The sequence below is a fragment of the Lonchura striata genome, chromosome 2 (assembly GCF_046129695.1).
Source record: "Lonchura striata isolate bLonStr1 chromosome 2, bLonStr1.mat, whole genome shotgun sequence".
NCBI classification, from domain to species: domain Eukaryota; kingdom Metazoa; phylum Chordata; class Aves; order Passeriformes; family Estrildidae; genus Lonchura; species Lonchura striata.
In genome coordinates, this window is record NC_134604.1 from 78,275,960 (window position 1) to 78,295,297 (window position 19,338).

The following is a 19,338-nucleotide window of genomic DNA, read 5'->3' on the forward strand; positions in this document are numbered from 1 at the left end:
TATTATGATGCTCATTTCCCTCTTGAAAATCAAAGTAAATGAGTGTCAAGAGGACACTGACATGCAATAGCTTCAGGCAGCAGCACGGCTCTATTTTTCTGCCAAGATGCCAATAAAAAATTTCTTTTTATCAGCATGGATTATTAATAGTTCTACAGTACTGCAGTAGTAAACTGCTTCTTTCTCCCTTTCTCATTCAAAAATACTTGGTTTTGTCACTATCATACCATTAAGAGATCATCATAAAATTAGAAAATGCTTATAGAACAAGGACCACCACATAACCTGCCAAAATATTTGGCTTGCTCTTTTGTAGCCATCTTATTCGTTCAACATCTTGGAAGATACTGGACCAAGATTACAAGAAAGGTGTTTGACATCCAGCAATTAAAAAAAATACTGTATGTGAAATGTACACTGTGTTTGGTATGATGCTTTATTGAAATAAGAGTAGAAAAACTGGTAGGTAATTATCTTTTTTTAGAATATTTTTCCTAATCCATTATAGCTGCTAAATGATTTTCACCAGCACAGTCCATGAGTCATTCCACCTGCATAATTTATTATCTGAGAAATTGCAGGATCCCTCTCTCTGATTAATTTGTGTGCACTTATCTCACATTGAGCTGCAACATTTGGGATGGGATTTTGCAAGGAGACACAAAACCCAGTAACACCCACAGAAGTACCATAATTCTGATGACCCATCCCAAATTAGCTCAGCAACTGTTTTCTGCATATATTCTTCATGTACACATGGCTCCAGGGGTCTTAACCCCAACCATAATGGTGCTATAGGATTCACACCCTCAAAAGTACCTCACACCTAACTTTGAGGATGCCAGTGAGAGGCTCAAAAATACCTTCTGAGCATCCTGGAAAATGTTACAGTGGCTTAATCTAATTAAGTGAAAACCTAGCATCTTTAAAAAGCTTCCCATTTTAAAAGGACGAGACAGAACCAATATTTTTCCCAGAATACAGAAGGGAAAAGATAGTAATGAGATTTAATTAATGTCCCTGTGTTCCCATGATCATTTACAAGTCAAAGGTATGCAACAGGCCAGGATACTCCAGGTTTGCCAGCACTAGCTGGTGCAAAACCTACACTCAGCTACTAATGCTGAAGAAAGGTTATTTGGACTTCTAACAAAACCTGAAAGCACGGTGTCCTGCCTCTCCCTGATGTCACACTAAATGCTGTTGCTGCGAGGAAGATTCTTCTCTTGTCTCTGGTGACCAGTGACAGGACCTGACAGAAAGGCATAAAGTTGTGTCAGGGGAGGTTTAGGCTGAATATTAGGAAAAGGTTCTTCCCCCAGAGGGTGGCTGGGCACTGGAACAGGCTCCCAGGGCAGTAGTCACAGCACCAGGCTGACAGAGCTCAGGAAGCATTTGGACAATGCTCTCAGGCACATGGTGTGACTGTTGGGATGGCCTGTGGAGGGCCAGGAGTTGGACTTTGATGATCCTTGTGGGTCCCTTCCAACTCAGGATATTCTATGGTTCTATGATGCACATTTCAGGGGTTCTAGATGGTCTGGCTGTACCCTGCTCACATCCTCTCCTGGCTGCTCCTCTGCTCCGCTCTGCTCTCCTCTCTCTACAGGGAGCCACAGAGAAACAACAGCCATGAGGGTCTATTGGGTGCCACACATCTCTTTTTTTTCCTCCATTGCAGGCCATCCTCATCAGTGAAATGGGAAAGGAGAGCATTTTGTACACCTGAGAGTCCTGGAGGTGGAAGGGGAAAAGACAAGTGAGGCAACAGGAAGGAAATCTGTCCCTACAGAAATAAGAGGAGCAGGAGACAAGTCCAAGGTTCTCCTCCACCATCTCATGCAATATTCATCCTTCATGAGGAAGTCCCCAAGGAGGTATGACTGGTAGGAGGAGAGAGCAAAGGGAAGGAGGCATCAGTGACAGGAGGGAGAAGGAACAATCTCTGCCACACACAGTTCACTGGACCTGTGCTGAGAAGGGTTAACGCTGTCATGCTGCTGGTGATGAGGAAACGTTTGTTATCACAGTGTGTCAGATTCAAGTGGCATCACCCATGACTTGCACGCAAGATTGCATAGGGGAGGGAAGCTGAGCGCAGGTCACGTTCACGGTTCAGCACAGCTCTGCAAAACAGCATATTTTATTTTTGCTAGGAGGGGAAACTCATGCTTTGCTGACACCACTTCCCCAGTAAAGTGATACTAAGCCATATTGGAAAATTTCCACACCGCTCTCTGACAAAGAAAAGCCAGTTGTGTGTCAGGACAAGAACAAAGTTATATGGCAAAACTCAGTGACCCTAGGAAGGAAAAAAGCCCTTCCATGAAGACATATGATGAACGTACGTGGATGTAAACCTGGGTTTTCCAAGGAATGTGGGCACTGGTTGGGGGTTACTACATTATCCATCTCCTGTTCTTATGAAAGCTGCTTCAATTGAGTGTCTTGGGGATCTCCTTCTCATGGCCAGGGCAACATGTTCAGCAGCTGTGGAGAGGCGGGAATGAGAGATGACAGGACACACAGGTGGTATGATCTGAGCTCATGTGCTTTGGAAACAAAGCTGAAATATCTACAATATTGGAGGGGTTTGCTGGTGTTATGCTTTGTGGCTCTGACACATTCCAGTATCATGGCAAAGAAAATTGTATTATATGCTCAGTCTAAGTTTGGACTGATGGAAAATAGAATCCGAATCCCCATTTCCTTTTCCAGACCCCTATCTTCTCAAGTTTGTTTCTTTCCTACCCAGCCCGCTGCTGTTTCCTATGTTATCTTCGGTCTTGTCTCTTTATCCTGGGCACGCACGAAGTGTTCCCGCTCAGGGCAGTCACTCGCACGCCGGGAGCAGCGGGGCTGGATCGCCCCAGCCGCACCGGCCTCGGGGGCGCGGTGCCGCCGCAGCCGCGGGACAGCGGCACAGCGCGGGGGCGCGCCTCCGCCCCGCGTGACGTCACAACCGAGCGCGCGCGCGGGCGTGCCGCGGGCCCCCGGCGCAGCCAATGGGAGCGCGGGGCGTGTCCCAGCGCAGCCAATGGGAGCGCGGGGCGTGTGGCGGCGGCGCGATGGCGGCGGGGCTGTGCTGGCGGGCCGGGCTGCGCGCGGGGAGGCGGAGACTGTGAGTGACGGGCGCGCGGGGCGGGGCGGGCGCGGGACCCCCGGCGCCGCCTCCGCTCCCCCCCGCCCTGCCCTGCCCCGTTGTGCGGGGGCGGCCGGGCCCGGGCCGCGGGGACGGGGCTCCGGCACGGGCAGCGTGGGGACGGCAGGCGGCTTCCTGCCCCCGGCAGGGGATGGGATAAGATGGTCTTTTCGGTCCCTCCCGACTGAAACTGTTCCGTGATTCCTCTGGTCCCGTCGTCCGCTTGTCCGCTTTGGTGCAGCTCCTGCCTGGAGGGTGACCTTGGGTCTTTCCCATTCTGCGCCCAGCCTTGGACCGAGCGGGCTCCTCAGGGCCACCGTGCCCCGTGTCCCGCGGGGGGCCGGGGACACGGCGGGCTGGACCCACGGCGCTGGCTTTCCCCGTGTTTTAACAGCATCCTGTGTCCTCTGCTCCATCCATGGCCCAGCGGCGTGATGTGGGCACAAGTGGGGCTGTCAGAGGGCCTCAGCATGCCTTGTCCTTGGGATATCCCCTGTGAGCCCGGGGGGCAGAGTCCCCGTGCTCCTGTGGTGGCAGTGCCTGGGTGAGGGAAGGTCGTGAAGCACCTTCCTAGTCCTCTTGTCAAGGGCCCGAAATCACCAGGTGCTTTCCCACAGGTGGGTGAATAGCTGTTAGGAACAGCAGGGATTTCGGGCAGGATGCCAGGAAAAGCTCTGCTTTAAACAGAGGATCGCCATGCAGGTCAGTGTTGCAGAATCGGGCTGCGAGTGACAAGTGCCACGGAAGACAAAGGCTCCTCTGCACCTTCCAGGATTCCTCCTGCACCTGTGCGCAGGTTTCACATCCAGCTTTCTGCCTGCAGGGGCGTGCCTGCCTCTTCCCGGTGGGCAGAGAGTGACTTCTGCCAGAAGGAGTGATTGATGGGTCTGTGCTCATTTAAGGAATGTTTTCAACAGCATTGCTAGAAGGAGAACACATTTTTTTTTTTAGTATTGATATTAGGAAGGCAATCAAGTGTTAATTCATTTTAATATCAATATTTAAAGCTTTAAATTCTCACATTCTCTGCTGAGACCATGGTTCTGTAAATATTTTATAGCTGAGTGACAAAAGCCTGTGTGGTCTGTAGAACTGTAATGTAGATGTTCCTGTGAACATGCAATATTGATGTTGGTGTTCTTGGGGAACCTCAGGGATGGCTGGAGTGCTTTCTGCTGTGCTAGAGGCACAGTGAAGAGCCCAGGAAGTCCATGTCAGTCGTTCCTGCCCAGAGTAATGTCCTGCCTAGCACCCAGGGTTATTTTTGCAGCATACTTTAACAGCCAGTTTCTTGGGAAGATACGTGCCTTTTTTCCCCTTGTTGTCACCCCCTTTCTCCCATATTAGTGCAGAATCGTAAATGCTACGCATTGCTATTTCTGGTCATGAAGAATATTGAATATTCATAGTGTGGGGGGAAGAGGAATCTACACAGAGTGAGGGCAGGGGTGATGACATTATGTGTGCACAGCACCTGTTCAGGGCTGGGAGAGGAGGCTGCCTGCATGCCCATGGTGAGGTGCTCTCTTCCAGCTGTGGCTCAGAAGGGGCTTCCTTGGTTGGTGCTGCCATGGGTCGGGACATGGCTGCCAGGCATCACAATACCCTTGCATGACTCCCAGAAGATGTGGTGGTCTCCCTGTGGTGGGATTTGACTGCTCCTTGTCATTAGTGCTGCTGTGGAGCCCAAGAGGCCACTGGGCAGGTAGAGACCACAGAATTTTGGGCATCCAAGCAGTCAGAGACCACAGCAGGATAGTCTGTGAAGGATAGTCTGAGAAGGAGGAGTCCTTGCTCACTTTTGAACTAGGCAGCCATGGGGCTGTGTGCACTTGGGAGAGAAAATACAGGGATGATTTCAAATGTCAACAATCAATGAACACATTGATTGGATTCAGTTAGCAACTTCCTGGTCTTTAGCAGGAATTGCCATGTGCCACTGGCTCCAGACTGTGGTTCTCGTGTCCCACAAGAGTTCTCTGCCATGCTGTTGTGTTTACACCTAATTACACCTCTGATGTGGTGCGGCTGCCTTTCCAGCTGCTGCCATCCTCTCTTCACGAGCATGCTGCTGCTGCTGTGAGGCTGGGGGAAGCAGTGCTGCCCAGAAAAGGTGGACCAAGTTATTTGTGTTATTACCAGGCAGGTACCCAGAGCTGGTTTTTCTTATTTGCCATGTTCCACAGCTTACTGGGCTCTCCCTGACTGTGAAAGATGTTTGTATTAAGTTAAAAAAACCCTTCATCCAGCTGTTTTTTAACAGCAAGTGCAGCTGGTTTTGCTGTTTTTCTCTCTTTGCTTGGTGATTATGCTGTGAGAGAAGAGCATTGCACATGTAAGCACAGTCACCAGGTTGCCCTCAGTAAACCAAGAGCCTCACCCATGTACAAGAGGGTTTTACTATATGTATTCATTTACATGGCATACTCCAGGCAGATCCATACCCACATGCCTGTACTAATTCAAAGGCAGCATCCACATCTCAGTGGAATGCTGCAGAGTATGGAATATTCAGTGTGGGCACTGTTGTATAGCCTGTTGTGCCAAAGGTGCAGACACCGGCATGCCTGCTAGGAACAAAGGAGCCTGACAAGTACTATCCCCGTGTCAGATCTTCAGAGACTGTGCCTATGTCATTTAAAATTTCTAGCATTGGGAGTTGCTTTTCTCATCACCAATTGCTGTCTTCCCTCCCAGGAGTCCACCACTCCTGTGTCTTGTGTTTTCAGGCTCCAAGTTTGTGTCTGCTTGGTAAATTAGTGAAGATGTTGTTTTTCATGTATTGGACACTGGAGGGTGCTAATGCAATGGGAGCTGAAATTGTTCTAGCAAATTAAAGGGTTCCCTTTTGTTAGTTGTGAAATAGTTTTATTCTTTGTTGCGGGGTTTAAACGGAAAGACATGAATTGTGGTCCTTAGCAGTAGCTGATCCTGTTCAGCGTGTGTAGAGCCATGACCGAGAATATCAATAAAGTGTTATGTCTGTGAGGGATTTCTTTCCTTAACCTCAATCAAAAAAAATCACTCATTTTATGTTCTACACGTTTTTAAGTGTGTCTTTCGAGATTATGGCCTCGGGGTGAAAATTATTTGAAAGTGTGACTTTCTAGTGATAAAAACACTTTATCTGGCAGAATTGTTGAGCCTCATGTGCAGAGTCTGTTTTTCTACAAGGTCACTTTGGTTCACCTAAATGAATATTGTTGTGTTGGTAGTGAGTTGAGAGCCTGATAGCAGCTCACACTGGGGAGGGCAGGGACACCCTGAGCACCACTAATCAAGTCCCTGGCACTGCAGTCCTGTCTCTGGGGATGGACCTGATGGAGCTTCAGTCTGCCTTGCAACCAGCATCACTGGGCTGTGTGTGAGGGCATTTCATTGCAGGGAATGTGTGTAGGATAGGGCATTACATCAGCCATCACTGCTAGGCCAGGTGAAGCACGTTACAAAACTGAGCTCTGGTGTTTCGAATTCACTCAAACATTTTTGTCAGGTTAAAGTTACATTGAGAGGTTGTACAGCAAAGGAGGAATTACCTGTTCACTCTGCCTTGGCTTTCTGCTCAGCCAGGTCTCTGCTCTCCTTTGCCCGTGGCAGAAAGACACGGGGCCAATACAAGGTCCCTGTTGTGCACTCTGGCAACTCCATAGTTGGCATTAAGGACTGTGAAACTACTGCCTGAGCCAATTTCCATCCTGGCAGCAGCAGAGGTATGATGATGGATAATTAATGCTAATGAGAAGCAGGGTGCAAACTGAGTGTGTCCAGCTAATCACCACTGGCACCTCGACTGGTCTTCTCAAGCTTATGCTGTTCTGGACAGTCTTGTGTGATCTTGTACCTGCCTTTGGAAAACCATTACCCAAATGAAACCCAGTATTTGGCTTTAAAATGTGTGAGCAAACAACTGGGGTACAAATACATCTTCCTTAGAAGCCTTTCTTGTTTGATATATGCATGGCAAATGAGTTACTCCTCTGTCTCATTCCTTTTACAAATAAATTGGGCTGTCCTGTCCTGGAAACTATTGTTATCTTGCTGTATTATATTGGTCAGGTTTTATTCTCTCCCAGGTGTTGAGGTTTGCTTACGTATGGTTCCATTTTTATTTCTTTTAAAAATATGCAGCTTTTTTCTGAATTCCTCCTTGAACTGAAGATGTGTATGAGCACTGGAAAAAGAGCCTGTGGATGAGGAAACCAGAATCTCCTGTTCTGATACCAGTGGGGGCCTGCTGTTCATCTTGCAACCAGAAGCAGGACAATTTCACAGCAGAGCTGCTTGGGTGTTTGTCAGAAGCAACAGAAATGTACCCAGTTAAAAGTCTGTACTTCTTTTGCCAAGAGTTTTAGTAACTTACCAGAATAGTGTTATAAGGGGCTGTGAGCAGAAAAGCTTTTTGAAACCATTGTAATAAGTAGTGGTACTGAAGACACTCTGCTTAAGAGTAGTCTAAGCACACAGATGAAGTCTAAGCAGACAAAAAGAGATCTGGTTGACAGTATTGCTCTGGTTTACCAACTTTCAGAGAAGACTGCTTCTTCCATCGTACCTCCATGCTTCCGAGCAGAGAGCCAGGGTATGCATCCTGGCATTGTTTCCAGAACCAACGTGCTGACTGTGGTGCCAAAAGGATTTGAATTTGTGCATTTTATGTAGATAGTGTCCTAACTTGGAGTGGGAGACCTTTCTCCAGGAGAGAAGGTTAATGGACCTCCCACCAAACCTGCGTGTGTGATTGTGTTGAGTTTAAACACTGCCAACTGCGGGATGGCATCTTGAGGTCCAATGCCACTCCTGCTTGGTGGCCCTGCATGGGAAAGGAGGGTGTGTGTTCCCTTGGTGGATGCTCAGTGCCTTCTATCTTTGAGCTGTTACATACTTGTGCAGTATTTCTTGGCTACTCATAAAGGCTGGCTGGGTGGGATCCCTGGAGTTTTCATGCCTGTTGGGGAGATTGGGCTACTGTACTTGAAGTTTCTTAAGAGCCATTCTGGCAGGTAAAAGGTCCTTGATGCTAAGAGCTTTGTAGAATTTCTGCTGATGAACCGCCATGTATCTCCTCCTGGCCTCTGCATATCATGTGAGTTTCTGGTGGTGGTTTTTCCTGGACCCCTTTCTCACACCTCACTGAATTATGAGCCTCCTTGTTTGGAAAGGGGAAACACTCAATTTGTGCTTATTTTGTCAGCTGGGATGTGCACGGAGGTGTTTCTCCAGCCACTGCCCTTTTATGTACTTCCCTCTTCTACCCCACAAGGCTGAGGAGCACAGCAGGTCTGCAGAACTTCGACTGCAAGTGGATCTGGAGGTCAGCTTGTGGTAACTTAGCCCCGGGATGTTAAACAAGTCTCCTTCATATATTTTCCTTTATGTTCTGGTTGAACCTATATTTACTTCCCAGGTCTCCCTGTGCCCTTTAAATCTTCAGGCATCATTGGTGTAAATAGGACTTGCCTGTCCCTGTGAAATGGGCATCTCTGTGGCTGCTTGCCCTGCCTTCTCTAGCTCTTTGTGGAACAGGGCTGTCCATTTGTCACTGGCTGCATGGCCAAGCCTGCCTTCTTCTCTGCCTTTTTAATTAAAAAAATGGTTGGCATCAGGGGCTCTGCAGCAATGAAAGGGGAATGATGAAACTTTGAAGAATTTGGGACATAAAGTTGATCTCTAAATTTTAACGTACTCTTTGCACTTAAGTAGTTGATACATTTTATTATTGAGCATTCAGGTGACCTAATTTCCCTTAGTACTGTAGATTTAGCTTTATACATCTGCACCTAATTTGTAAAAAAGGACTTAATGAGAAACTTCAAACAGTTTAAATGTCAATTACAAAGAAAGCGAGGTTTTAAAGTTCCAGTAATCTGTCCATATTGGTCATCGAAACATGATCCCAGGTGGACGTTAATTCAAGACAGATGGCATTCCAAAGGCACAATTACAAAGAGCTTATATATTTTCAACACTAACAAGCTGTCACGCTATGTTGTAGCTACACTTCCAGTACTGTATAAGCACAATTGCTGCTTTATCTGCTGTGGACTTGGTAATAAAGGGGTTTGATTCCCCACTCTTGATATTGTCAGTGGGATTTTTGCAGGGGTGAACCGGAGAGCAGGGTTAGTTAGTGTGAGTATCTTTCATCTGCCCAGCCTGTTGGGTCGGGGGGTTGTGTTTGTTTCTATGGTTTTTGTTAAGTAGGTGAAATGCTCTTCAAGGAAAGGAGGGGAAATGTTGAATAGGGCATAACAAGACTAGCTCATCAGAGCTATATTTCTATTTCCTGGCAACATTAATTAACTTCAGTCTTATCAGCTGCTGGGCAATAGCTGTGATGATTTGTTAAAACCCCCAACATCCTGGATGTTTTCAGTTAAAAAGTCATCTGAAAGCCTTTGGAGTAATGCACATGTTACTTGGAAAACTGAAGTCCAAGGGATTAATAGTGGCTTGACTTGCAGTGGTGTAAATGGGCAGCAGCTTGGCTGCAGCCAGGCAGAAGTGCTACAGCCTGGGAAGAAGGAAGTTGGAATTATTTTCAGATTTCTGAAAATATTCCTGGGCCCAAAGGTAGAGGTGGATGAGCAAGGTCAAGGACAAAGCAAGATCAAAATAGGGTTTCCATGAGACTGAAGCAACAGCATGTGGAGTAGTTGATGTAGTAGATGACCCTGGCCATGGCAGGGAGTTGGACTGGCTGGCTTTTAAAGGTCCCTTCCAGCTCAAACTATTCTATGTGGTAGATGGCAAGGTTTGTTGTAGAAGGACAGTGGTGTGTAGTTAGTAGTTGAGGTGGGCACTGATCCATGTAACTGAATGATGAAAGTTAATTTAGCATAATTTCCAGACTTTTTGTTTGTTGAAACCAGGTCACTAAAAAGCAAGACTTGCATGTCTATGACTAGACAGTGTTTTAATAGGCTTTAAAAATTCTGTGCTGCTAGCAGCAAGATTAATAATGCTCCCCAGGAAGGTTTTTAAGCTCCTATGGGCACGTGTCTCCTCTAAGAGGTGCTGAGAATTAAGAATTTCTGCTCGTTTATCTACCTTTCATTGGTAAGTGGAGAAGAAAGCAGGAAGGCTAAGATGTTCATCCTCAGAAGGCAGGAATTAAATGGTAAGCTTATACTCTTTAATTTTTGTTTTTCATTTATGAATGTTATAAATGGGTTTTTTTAAAAGCATCTTACCTGGCTTCCATATTTAAAGGAGTTGTAGGTGCTATTTGAAATAGGCAGCTCACCAACAAATGAATTAGACTCTTGAGCCACACTTGAAACAAAATACCAATTTTACCTGCAGTTTTACTAGGTTTCCTGGTTTATGCAGTGGCATTTGAATGGCTTCTAGTAATTGTTTTTAGCAGGAAAAAAATTCTAACAAAAATGAAAAACACAACTGAATGCTCATTAGCACTATATTTGGCATGCCATGAATCGTTAAATCTTTATATAAATGCAGAAGTAATTTGTAACAAGCAAAATACTTTCTTTTTTTGGAAATACTTTCTTTTGACTTTTTGTTCATACTGCTGAGGTGCAGTATGTTTTACAAACACTGGATATTATTACCAGAATAAGGGCAGAACCAATCAATGTTTTAATTAAATATTATCTATAATCCTTGAAAGTTGGGTATACTTAGCTGTGATAAGTGAAAAATATTAGGTGCAGAAAAGGACTAATAAATAGGGACTTTTTAACCTATTTTTTTAAACCTAAATTTGATGATATTGTGTGTTGTTCTCAAGTGGTTTCTCCTTGGATTTTTGCAGTGCTTATCAGGGGAACATACTGAAGTCTTTTTATTTAGATCAGGCTTCACTTTGAGAGTAACTAATTGTTCAAGTCCAAGTGGGAAACTTTCTTGCACCTGGAAAATTAGGAAAGCAAAAGATGTCCACATCCTTTCCCTGGTGGTTCTTCACCTGCAAATTTGAACTGTAGTGGTAGTAAAAGTTTTGTGGACCTCATTTATGTGAGATCATTAAGCAACAGGAGAATTCAGGACTAGCTGCCCTTCATAATTCAGGACACTGAAAGGTGCCATTTATAAGCTCAAAGTGCCTGCAGGAAGGCAAAACAGGCTTGTAAAACCCATGCTCCAAACCCTGAAAGGGAACCAGTTTGTACTGCTGGTTGCAGCCTTGGAGTGACAAAATTGCAAATGTGGTGGGGTTTGGTGTAAAAGAATGGAAAAACACCTGCCTTTAATATTTCATGTAATAACTTGAGTTTTTACACTTCTTGTGTTGATAACTCTTTTTTTCCCAAAACAGCCCCAAAACATCCCGGTCAATGATCCCAGTAAAACCTTAGCAGTTGAACTGCCCAGCTGTTGGACTTACTGTCTTCCCTGTTACAGCCCACTGTTTTGCTGAGCTGTTAATTTGGCTATAAAATAAGTCTTCCCTGACTTTTTAATAATATTTTGCAACAGGCGACCTTTGGCCATGATATGGGCCAGACATTTTGTAGGGAGAGCTCCCGCCTCCTTATTGCTTGAGAACAAGTAGCAGCATGTACAACGCTTGAAAGGGGATGATATGGTGATTGTTCAACTCTGAACAGGCAATGTAATCTGAAAAAATCACAATATGCTTTATGGACTTAGAAAGCCAGAAAGGAAGCCTAAAGAAATACTGAGCCCAGTGTTTTTTCTCAGAGCAGGTACTGCTTTCCTTACCTGCTACCCTGTTAATCCTCAAAGAAGAATTGGAGCTGTTGTTTTAAAGTTCATTGCCTGGAATGAGCCATCCATACCTGTAATCTTAAATGGCTGGGGCTGAACTCTTCCATTCAGGCCAGAATAAGCCAACTGTTCATGGCCACATTAATGTCCTGTGACTGAAGTTACCTGGGTGCCCATTTGCACCATCAGAGCCCAAATACCAGTGGAGACAAGAGCTGACTGTACATCAAGTCTGCCTGCAGCATCTTTGCTTTGTTAATCTGGTTTAGTTCCACACCCACCTATTTATGCATACCAATTCCAGCAGCACCTGGCTGTGCAGTGTGGTATCCAGCCTGTCATCCCTCCTCACGTGGATCATGTAGGAGCCAGTGGAATGGCTATGCTTTGGAAGCACATCAGTATTATTCCGTTTTCTTTCGCTGCCTTTGTTGCCTGGATTGATGTGCTCAGGGCCCCAGACAATGCACTGAGTTCATTGTGCCCCAGAGCCGACTGCAGGACTCAAACCTTTGTAACCACTCCTAAAAGGCAGTTATGTGACTGTTTATGTTAGAGCCAGGTGCTTTGCTGCATGTGGACATGCTGTTACTTGACAAAATTTAGTATTATTTTAATTTGTGATCCAAATGTGATGAATATACTTACCTGAGGACCTTACTTTGCGTAAATGGCTCAGCTGCCTTCGGCCACCACTCAGATTTCTGTGGAGAACGTGAGTCAGGTTTTTCTGCCTCTCTGTAGGGATGTGTCCATGACAGCATTCCTGTTATTTCTCTATTTCCTTTGTGAAGGGCAAAAGGTTTCTAGATGACATGTCAGTAATACATTTTAAATGACATTTTTTGGGAATTTATTGTTCAAGTTCTCTAACTTGTAATACATTTCTGAGTTCTGTGCACTCCTTTATTTAGGCTTTCTGTATGAATGCATGATTTATGGGCTTATTGCCTTAACCATTCACTTGTTTTGTTAAATGTCTAGTGATACTGAAGCACTGAAAGTGCTTTGGGTTGGCTCAGGACCAAACAGTGACTTTGGAATACTGGAAGTATAAAACCTGTTCTCTTACTGTTTCTTGGTGGGGTTTTTTGTGGTTTTGGTTTGGTTTGGTTTGGTTTGGTTTTTGTTTTTTTTTTTTTTTTTTGAGAAGTTGATAGATGTGAAAACCATTTAACAGTTGGGTTTTTTTTACTTTCCTGTTAAACTAAGCTACTGAGGAAATCTTCCTGCTGCTACATGCTGCAATATGTCAGAAACACCGTTATGTTATAGTTGCATCATTATCTAAAGGAAAAATTGAGTGTGGGTTTGAAGTCGACAAGTGATGAAAGTAGCCCTGAGGTTGTCAATTAGAAAGCTAAGGCCTGGAACTGATAAGTTAATGGCCAGTCCCCTTCACACCCCCTGGCTTTGCTGCCTGCTCCCGCCTCACTCTGTAGCAGCTTTACTGCTTGGAATAGAAATAAAAGGCTCCCGTTTCTATGTGTCCCAAAATGTATCTCACTGATCCTTCACTCAAAGTCTTGGCTGACTGTGTTCTTAGTATGGACAGATAGTTAAATGAGGAGAAATGAGATGTAGTAGATAGAAAATACAAACTCAAAATCATCTGTCTTTTTTTTGTTGTTTTTTAATTAGTTTGTTCATTTTTGTTTAAATGTTGAACTGTTAACATGGTTTTTTTTCAGACCACTTTCCTGCAGTACACACAGCAAATTTAGCAACAGTGCATAATTTTAACTTCTACCGTATGTTTGTTTGCAGGTTTTAAAACCTGAAACTTAATGGCAGGCAGTTGGAACCCATGTGTGCCTGCTAAAAGCAGAGGGCAACATGTGTGGTTTTTTTGTGAAGGGAAATACTGGTTACCAAAGTTTATGATATAATGTAATATAATACAAAGTGTTTCTATTTTGCTTGGGCAGGAGGGAACTAATGTGTTGCCATTTCTCCTGGGGAACACATGGGTTTAGATAAATAGATAAACCATGTCAAACAACAAACAGGACTTTCTCAGATTTTAATGATTCATGGTGTGCTGTGTGGTGAGAACAACAGTAACTTTATGAAAAGAGTAGTATTAGAAGTAGATAGAATTCGAACAGGCATGGTGCAAAACAAAACATGTAATTCATCTTCAGTTTTTGAAACTTCATGTGCAGTGTAAGATTTTTAGGGCTTGCAGAAGTTTGCAGTTGGGCACCCCCTTTGCAGTCTGTTATTGAGTGGCAATGGACTGCCAAGATTTTTCCACATAGCCCTCACTCAACCCAGGAGAGATAAGTAATAATCATGAGTTTGAGAAGGCAGTTTAATTTGTAAGGACATGCATGTTTTTGACCTTTCTGGTAGTTTCAGTGTAACTAGCAAACATCTGTTGAACAATAGTTTGTAGTTTGTAGTTGCTACTTACCTGACACAGTCCAATGAAATGGTGCTCTGAGCACAGCCCAATGAAACTCTGCTCTGGAGTCCATCTCCCCTCCAACCAGATTTCAAATGATGAAGTAAATAATTTTTCTGGCTTAATTCACAGGAAGAGAGATGTGACATTGTGTTAAACAACTCAGCGTGGGATGGTGTTTTCTCCTGATGTGCCAGCTCAGCCTGAGACCCAGGAGGTTGAGCTCTCCAGTACTTCCCCTCAGAATCAGTGCAGAAGAGGTAGTACATGATTTTCCAAAGGCACATGTTCCTTCTGTGCCCTACTTTAACTTACTCCTTGAGATACATGTTTCACAGTACCCATAAATAATGAAAATATGCAATGACATTTTTAATTAGAGGCTTTGTTTTCTTACACATTGTGACGCTGGTGTTTCTAGAGCTACAGGATAACCTCTTGTGGTGGCCTGCTGCAAGAGAGGTTATCTCAAGATGAAGAGCACTCTATCTAGTTTAGCCTGGCTGGTTCAGGTATCTCATCTACCAGAAAGCATAAATTTGCAGTTTCCTCCTAAGATGATCTTTCCCTTGGATTGCAGTTTTGTCTTTGCAGGAATCTTCTCTAGTTATTTTTTTTACTGAAGTTCTGAAAGTTAATGGTGTTGGGTAAGAAAAGCTCCTATCTTTCTGCATTTTTCTTCTCTTACCCTCTTGCTCACCCAGCAGCTCAGCAGGGCTGTTGTGCAAGGTACACCCACATGCTGTAAGGAAGCCCCACAGCCAAATTTCAGTGGAGCCAGTAACTGCTCTACAAAAGGCAGACTGATGCCAAAAATCTCCATCTCTCTCAGTGGGTTGGGCTCTGCTCCTCTGGGATTTTTTCCCCTCCCTTTTGTTTCTGTTATTGGTTGTGTGTTTTCTCACCCATGACACTCTTTCAGCTTGAGGGTCCCTCTTTTGCCATGAGTTTCTTTACTTTTGTCATGCTTTAAGCACATCTGTATCTTTCAGTGTGGATGGTTTGATATTTGTGCTGTTTGCTTACCAGTTTACACCAGTTGCTTCCACAGCACGTGAAGCACAGCATGCTGAACAGTGCCCATCTTAGGGTAAAGGCCGTGATAACCTACATAGAGGGTACAGGTTGAATTTGTCGTTGTCTTTCTTTCTTTACCTAAGTACAAAGAGTCTCATTTTAGGAGGAAAAGTTTCCTTTTTGTCTCTAATGCTGGATCCACATAAACTCTTGACTCTAGAGAAGTTTGGTTGCATTGGATCACGTCTTTCTGAAGGTAGGGAAGTCTGGCATCAGAGCTTTTGATGCTATAAGCTTTCTAAGGCTAAAAATCAAAGGGGCTCCTTTCCACCTACATACTTTGCCTTCTCTGCCAAACAGATCCTGAGGAGTGCCTCTTTTCCTTTTGAGTGCTCTCAAGCCCCATTTCACATTCATTTGGCCAGGTAAAATGTAGTAAAGAAATGAAAATTACTTAGCAAATAGTAGTGTGGCATTTCCTGACATTTCTTTTCATTCCAGTAGAGAACCTTAAAATAGGGAAAATCTTGCCTAGGTTCAGTAATTTGGAAGGAATAGACCATGTCTTATGCACAACAAATTAAAAGAAGTAAAGGAAAGGAAAACACAGCAACACAGTGCTTCCACAAGGACACATTCAGGGTGTGAAAGTTGACTTGGCATTTCCAGATTTGTAATTTCTAAGACAAAACTGAAGTGTACTGTGGTCTTTATGCAGTCACAATGGGTTTCCTTTGAGTATATCTGAAATTATACAGAGCTCAGTTAAGTCAACCTAGTATTTAATGTCAGTATCATCATCTAAGACACATGCCACTGGCAGCATGTCTTCCCACAGAAACTCAGCACTGGTGTTCCTGAACAAGATAAAGCAGAAAATGAATGTGCTCTCAAATGCATTTCTTTGGGCATTTTTTCTTTAAGTATTTTTTATCAGCTTCTTTGACTGCTTTTGCCTAGAAAATTCACCTGAAAATATGACCAACAAATGACAGAATCTAAGAAACAAAAATACAGACATGACAGTTTAGGTTTGGTATTATAATCTATGACTGTATAAAATGACATTGATTATGCAATGGTGATGGCAAAATCAACTGGTTTTGAACCTAAGCATAAACTTGCTGGGGAAAACCAGCAAGAGTTTGGGCCTTTCTGGTATTGCAGACTACAAATATGGTGGGAGACCTTGGCTTCAGAGACAGGAATTCTGACCCTTTGTCAGACTGATCTGTTGCAATGCCTGACAAGGTCTGCAATGTGGAGAGTGAGGCCTGCAGGATGTCTTCACCCCACAACCATGAAGGGAATTAGTTTAGGAAAGACACTGAAAATTTTAACACTTTAGACACTGCCAGATTCTTTTTCAGACCACTTGCAGCCTGTTGACAACTGATAAAAATTATGTTCTGGTATCTTTGTATAAAATACATGAGATATAGTTATTGCTGCTTTCTGCCACCAGTAATGGTAATGCTGGCATATTCCTCTATTAAAAGAAAAAATTCTGGAACTAAATGATAAGCAGAAGTCAATGAGATGGCAACAACTTTGCAATCAAGAAATAAATAAGAAAAACAGTTTTCAAAATTTATGCTAGGTGTATTTATTCTTAAAATATGCCTATTAAAATTACAGCAAATCCTAAATTTACTGTATTCTGTTTAAATAATAATCCTCCTCCCCCAACCAAAATAGAAACAGTGCTTCCAGGTTGTGGATAAAGCCATTCAGCTGATGAAAGTCAAAATCTAAACTCTGGCAGCCCAAAGTGTTTGAAGTATTGTGTTGGCTTTTGAGATCAATAGCCTCCTCTGCAAGTACCAAGAGAATATTTTCCTCAATATATTCAATTAGCTCAGTTAAATGACTAATTTATTCAAACTTGACCAATTGGGAGTTGAAAGAAGAAGAAAAGCTTGTTCTTCTCTACCAATCTGTGAATAAAAGCTAATTATGAGAGGATTAGATTTGCTAATACTACAATATTGGAGGATATTAAGACCAAATACTAGATTGGTGCTAATTCTAGCTAATACCAAGTTATTTTAATAGATCAATTTTAAAATCTAATCAGAATTTTTTACAAGTCCAGCCTCTCTCAGATAGTGTTATGCAAGCAATAAACAATCTCATTATATTTTAAATTGTATTCCAGTTTTCATCCAAAGAAACATAAATCCTAAGTAAACACAAAGAGATCAACTAGTAAATAAGAATTGTGCCATACATGATTTTCTAATAAAAACAGTAAAATTAATCTGAAAAAATATATAATGAGGTATAGAAAAGTTTAAATATATATCAGCAGAGCTACTCTGTCCTTCTGGTTAGCAATAAGAAGTGCCAAATTTAGTGCAAAAGCTATATTTAGTTACAAAGCAACATACTTTAGTGGTTACAAACTGAGAATTAACCTTTCTCTAAGAAAATAGCTAAAACCTTTACATGGGAAAACATGCTTCAAATTAATTATCTAACTCAAGGTTTCCCATTTGGTAGTGTAAGGGATTTTTTTAAGAAAAATGTCTTGAAAGATTTAATCCTGCTGAAAGTCATCAATAACTGAAGTACCTACAAGCAAACATAAACATCAGTGCAAATTTGACATAAGGATTCAGAAATTCAGCCAAGAAAGCGATGTCAAGAAAATGTGAGGATACAATTTTTCAGTCCTGTCCATAAACATTTGGTACACAGGACACCCCACAATGAAATTTAATTACCTCTTCTGCTGGTAGAATCATAAGAATAAACCTTGCTTCAGGCACCAGCAGAATGAGGTGCGGAGGACACGATGGAGTGTCTCGGTCATCACGCCTTTGCGGCAGAGACGCTGCTGTGTCCTGCTGCCTTTGGTCAGTGGTGTCCCAAACGCTGGGGCAGAGCCACCATCGTTCCTCTCCATCTACTGGTCACTTTGGAAGGTGTTCCTGTAAATGCCAAATCATAACATGTCATCAAATTTCTTTGAAAGAACACTGCTTTCTGTTGCTGTTTAAAAATCATTTTGGCAATTCCACACAGCGTCCCCAGGTGGTGCTGAGTTTCTGAGAGGTGGTCCTTCTCCAGCAACTTACTTGACAGTGTGGCTGGATGACTCTTCATCACCTCTTAGCCAAGATGAATGACTGGTGCAGTACTGCCAAACCAAGAAGCAATCTCAGGGTGCTGCAGCACCCCATTTGTGCACCTGCTGCTGTGTGCCTTGGTAGCTTCTTTACATTTTGAGCTACCATGAACATGGGTTCCTCATCTCCTGCTAGTCCATAAGACAACTGAGTAACTTAGAAGCAGCACACTAGTAAGTAGAAAAGTAATTTATGCTGGACATTTTGCTGGGTAGAATGGCCTATTTCCCCCAGCTCTCAATTTTCTCCAAGGCTGATCACTTCTATTGCTGACAAGCCTGGGAAATAATTGTTCTTAACCGGCCACCCAGCCAGGTGCTCACACACTGGAAGCACAGCAGTGCAGCAATGAAGGGTATTTAAGGGATGAAAAGCCCAGATGATCATGTTTACATCCCCAAAACTATTATGATGAACAGGCTACGGGTTCATCCCAGCCTCTGTTCTTGTCTGCAGCCTCCCTTACTGGGCTGTGGGATCCCCAGCCTTGCTTGGCCATTCACCGTGACAGCAATGAGGCTTTACATCTTTATTGAACTGTAACCACCAGTGTGAAGGGCACTGGGATAAAGGCTCTGTGTTACCTGCCCTGTGTGTCTGCCAAGGCTCCAGATTTTTAAATATGCTATTTCTTTGCAGCCCCTTTCAAGTGAAAATCCATATTTTGCCATCCCTCCCTCAAATACATCCACTTTGAAATTTAGCACAATATTTAGGTTTCTCTGGACTGATTTTCGGGACAACTTGGACCTTGATTTTTTTTTCCTGTGATGTTTCTAAAACTGGCAGAAGAAGAACATTTTTTTAAGCCTGCATATGCTGCAATGAGTATTTTAGAATAAAGATTTTTTTTTTTTAATCTGTAAGCATGTTTAATGCTTGTATAAGGTGCCAGATTTTAATTACGGTTGGCATTTATAAGTGTGGTGCTGGCAATGGCAACCATATTG

At 43.4% G+C, this 19,338-nt stretch overlaps 1 protein-coding gene across 3 annotated transcripts in view; it reads left to right on the top strand.

Moving 5' to 3' along the window:
• The first annotated feature begins 3,014 nt into the window (after window positions 1-3,014).
• Window positions 3,015-19,338, top strand: part of CLYBL (citramalyl-CoA lyase) — a 164,476-nt gene continuing 148,152 nt past the window's right edge. For all 3 annotated transcript variants that reach the window (XM_021530260.2, XM_021530259.2, XM_077781499.1), the window contains exon 1: window positions 3,015-3,121. In XM_021530260.2, coding sequence (XP_021385935.1) covers window positions 3,069-3,121 — 53 coding nt within the window. In that variant the 5' untranslated portion in view covers window positions 3,015-3,068. The remainder of the gene's footprint in view (window positions 3,122-19,338) is intronic.